This window comes from Teleopsis dalmanni, chromosome 2 (assembly GCF_002237135.1).
Source record: "Teleopsis dalmanni isolate 2A chromosome 2, ASM223713v2, whole genome shotgun sequence".
Taxonomy (NCBI): domain Eukaryota; kingdom Metazoa; phylum Arthropoda; class Insecta; order Diptera; family Diopsidae; genus Teleopsis; species Teleopsis dalmanni.
The window spans coordinates 39,820,005-39,823,136 of record NC_051847.1 but is presented as its reverse complement, the minus strand read 5'-3'; the positions used below and the strand labels follow the sequence as shown (position 1 = coordinate 39,823,136).

Sequence of the window (3,132 nt, the reverse complement as noted above, 5' to 3'; positions counted from 1 at the left end):
ACATAATTAATTTGCAATAGCAATAACTGTATTTTTGTTGCGAAATATGAATTGATCAGAGACCTGATCTTGTTGGATTTCAGTTCTGTGACATGGAATAAGAACTATTTAGAATACCGCTAATATTGATTTTTTACTAGAAGAATCTTATACGCCGCTTTAAGATTTTATACAGGTATGTTTTCTAATTTCTTATTTAAACATATTTAATATAAACTGTATGTATCTAATTACTCTCACTTTGTACTTAATGCATATAACATCACAGATATGGTATATTGTAATTAAAATTTTATTATTTATTTCGATGGCTTTAACTCGAAGTTATAACTCAATCGCTCTTCAGTTAAATTGGAAGATAAATTTAAGTGTAGTATTAACCTAGGATTAAAGAATAAGGTTATAGCTTAGATGGTTACTTACAAATAAGGTAAGTTATTAAGGTTATATGAAAACCTTAGGTATCTATTTGTTGTTGCCAACTAACTTTAAGGTATATATTGTAATTTCATTACTCTTACATAGTTTTTGCTAAGTTCTTAAGATGGCAACTCTAGTTAATTATATATCGCACTCTGCGCCGTATATTGAGTTGTATATATTGTACGAGTAACATAACATATATGGCCAAATATCAGAGTCTAATTCGTAACACCAGGGCGTCGGTAATAGGCAGCTGAGTTAAATTGACCTGAGTTAAGTGGAGCTGAAGTAAGCTTTGCACTATAAGTACCATCCAGAGTAAAAAAGAAACACTAATACTAAATAATTACTGTAACTCAATATATGCATATGTATATATATGCAGTCTATATTAAACTCATTATTGCAATCAATCAGAGTTATATTTGAATTTAGTGTAATAATGAGTAATGTAATCACTGTAGCATAATGCGGTACGTAATGATGTTTCAATAGTTTTTTGTTTTATTAAACAAAACTTATGTGGATTTCAGTGTACTACAAAAGTAATTCCTAAGTAATTGAAACTTAGGAAACTTTTTAATAAATATTTGACTTGTTTGTTTGCATTTCAGTTGTAATCAAACCATAACAAATAACTAAAGGAATAAATTGAATACCACCTAGAGAGAAAATTTATACTTTTCGTCAAAGCATTTAAATCGCCCGCTCAAACCAGTCATGAATATATCTGCGCTCTTTAGCGAATTTAGCAATAAATCGGGCGAACAGAGTACTGGCATCAATTGGTTTGTGGCCCATGCATTATTCCATGTGATAACAAATTATTTCTTGACGCAGGCTGCATACTTTACTATGACGCTCTGCTGTCGCGATGAACACACTTGCAACTTCTACAATGACATGATGGAGAAACTATTTCAACTATGGGATATAGAGATACTAGAACTGATAGTTGTGCACGCGAACTCCAGCTTTAGAGTGCCAGGTGATAGAAAATACAATTTAATCTTAACCGATTCATATAAAGCCTTCTTGTGAGTATTAAATATATATTAAACTTAAATAATTTTATTTAATTAATAAAATCGATATTGCAGAGAAATCGATATTGTCAGCAATACACACCATTCTGATAGCAATGAGTATTACTTCATATTTCTGCAAGCCAGAGATCATCTTTTGCACAATGAAATGCAACAAATATTCGATTATTGCTGGTCGCATTATCTCATTAATTGCATTGTACAGGTACAAACGGCGAGTGGTGAAGTTTTAATTTATACCTATTTTCCGTTTACCGCGAAACATTGTTACAAAATAGAGCCCATCTTGTTTAATCAGTTTAATGGTACCGGATTTATTGCTCCCGAACTTTTTCCAAGGAAATTAAACAATTTTTATGGCTGCAAACTTAAAGCAGCTGTTTGGAATATAGCCCCCTTCGTAACTTTGCGAACCAATAGAAGGGGACAAACTAGAATAAAAGGTGGTTTCGAAGGTGCTATGGTCAATACAATAGCAGAAAAACTCAACTTCTCGATTGAAATAGTAATCCCACCTAAGAATGAACAACGTGGTTATATGGTTAATGGCACTTACAATGGAGCTATAGGAATGGTAAATGAAAATCCTTTAATATATATAAGAATTTGAAATCAGTATTTATTTTTCAGCTACATAGACGTGCTGTTGATTTCTCTTTCGGTTGCTTTCGTCAGAGCCATGAACGTTCAACATATGCCTCACCGACAGTGCCTTATCATCAGGAGCAGATAATTGCGATTGCGTATAAAGCAGCATATCAATTCAACTCTTTGGAACTACTAATACATCCATTTACGACTTATGCTTGGCTTATGGTTTTAGTAATTACAATACTAGCACTCATTTTGCAGTACATAGACAATATGGTTTTGTTAAAATATCCAAATGAAATTGAAGACAAACTTCCAAGTTTCTTGCGTATTGTTGAAAGTATGCTTGGTGTGTCTATTTCGCGGCTACCAAAGAATTCAGTAAGACGATTTTTCATCTTACAGTGGTTCCTGGTTATGTTTGTTATACGTAGCTCTTATCAAGCCATACTTTTTCATTTAATACGCACTCAACAAACAAAACCTGTACCGAAGACAATAGATGATTTGCTATCCCAAAACTACAACGTTATTATGAATCAGCAGACATATGGTATTGTGAAAGACATTACGTTTGCGAGTAGATTTGTGCCTGAAGTTCCACCCACTGGTACCAATGCATTACTTATTATTCAAGATACAACGCGTGGCCCGTCAGTGGCTGTAACATCTATTACTTTTTTTGCGGATTTCATATATAAACAACAAAAAGCTGGATTTTATATTATAATACCCGAACAATTTGTAGTGTTCTATATAACAATGTATCTCAGCAAACACTCATATCTACTCGATGAGTTTAACGATCAAATTTCTTGGATACGTGGAGCCGGTCTTCCCGGTGCTTGGTTGAGTTGGGAAACAGACTTCAATTACTATAGTGCTGGGCAAATTATACAGGACCAATTGTTTGGCATGGATGAACTGTCGGCTGCATTTCTTATTATATGTCTTGGTTCTATTTTTTCTAGTATTGTGTTTGGATTAGAACTAATTTCTTCAAAATCAAAATTAATTAGAAAAATTCTTGCTATTTTCTATTGAATACAATTTTATTCTATTGAATAATTTT

General features: G+C 32.7%; 1 protein-coding gene across 1 annotated transcript in view; it reads left to right on the top strand.

Moving 5' to 3' along the window:
• Window positions 1-385: 385 nt before the first annotated feature.
• The window catches only part of LOC119674360, a 2,961-nt gene continuing 214 nt past the window's right edge, over window positions 386-3,132 (top strand). Inside the window, exons 1-4 of the mRNA XM_038085497.1 lie at window positions 386-430; window positions 1,038-1,460; window positions 1,524-2,043; window positions 2,100-3,081. Coding sequence (XP_037941425.1) covers window positions 1,144-1,460; window positions 1,524-2,043; window positions 2,100-3,081 — 1,819 coding nt within the window. The 5' untranslated portion in view covers window positions 386-430; window positions 1,038-1,143. The remainder of the gene's footprint in view (window positions 431-1,037; window positions 1,461-1,523; window positions 2,044-2,099; window positions 3,082-3,132) is intronic.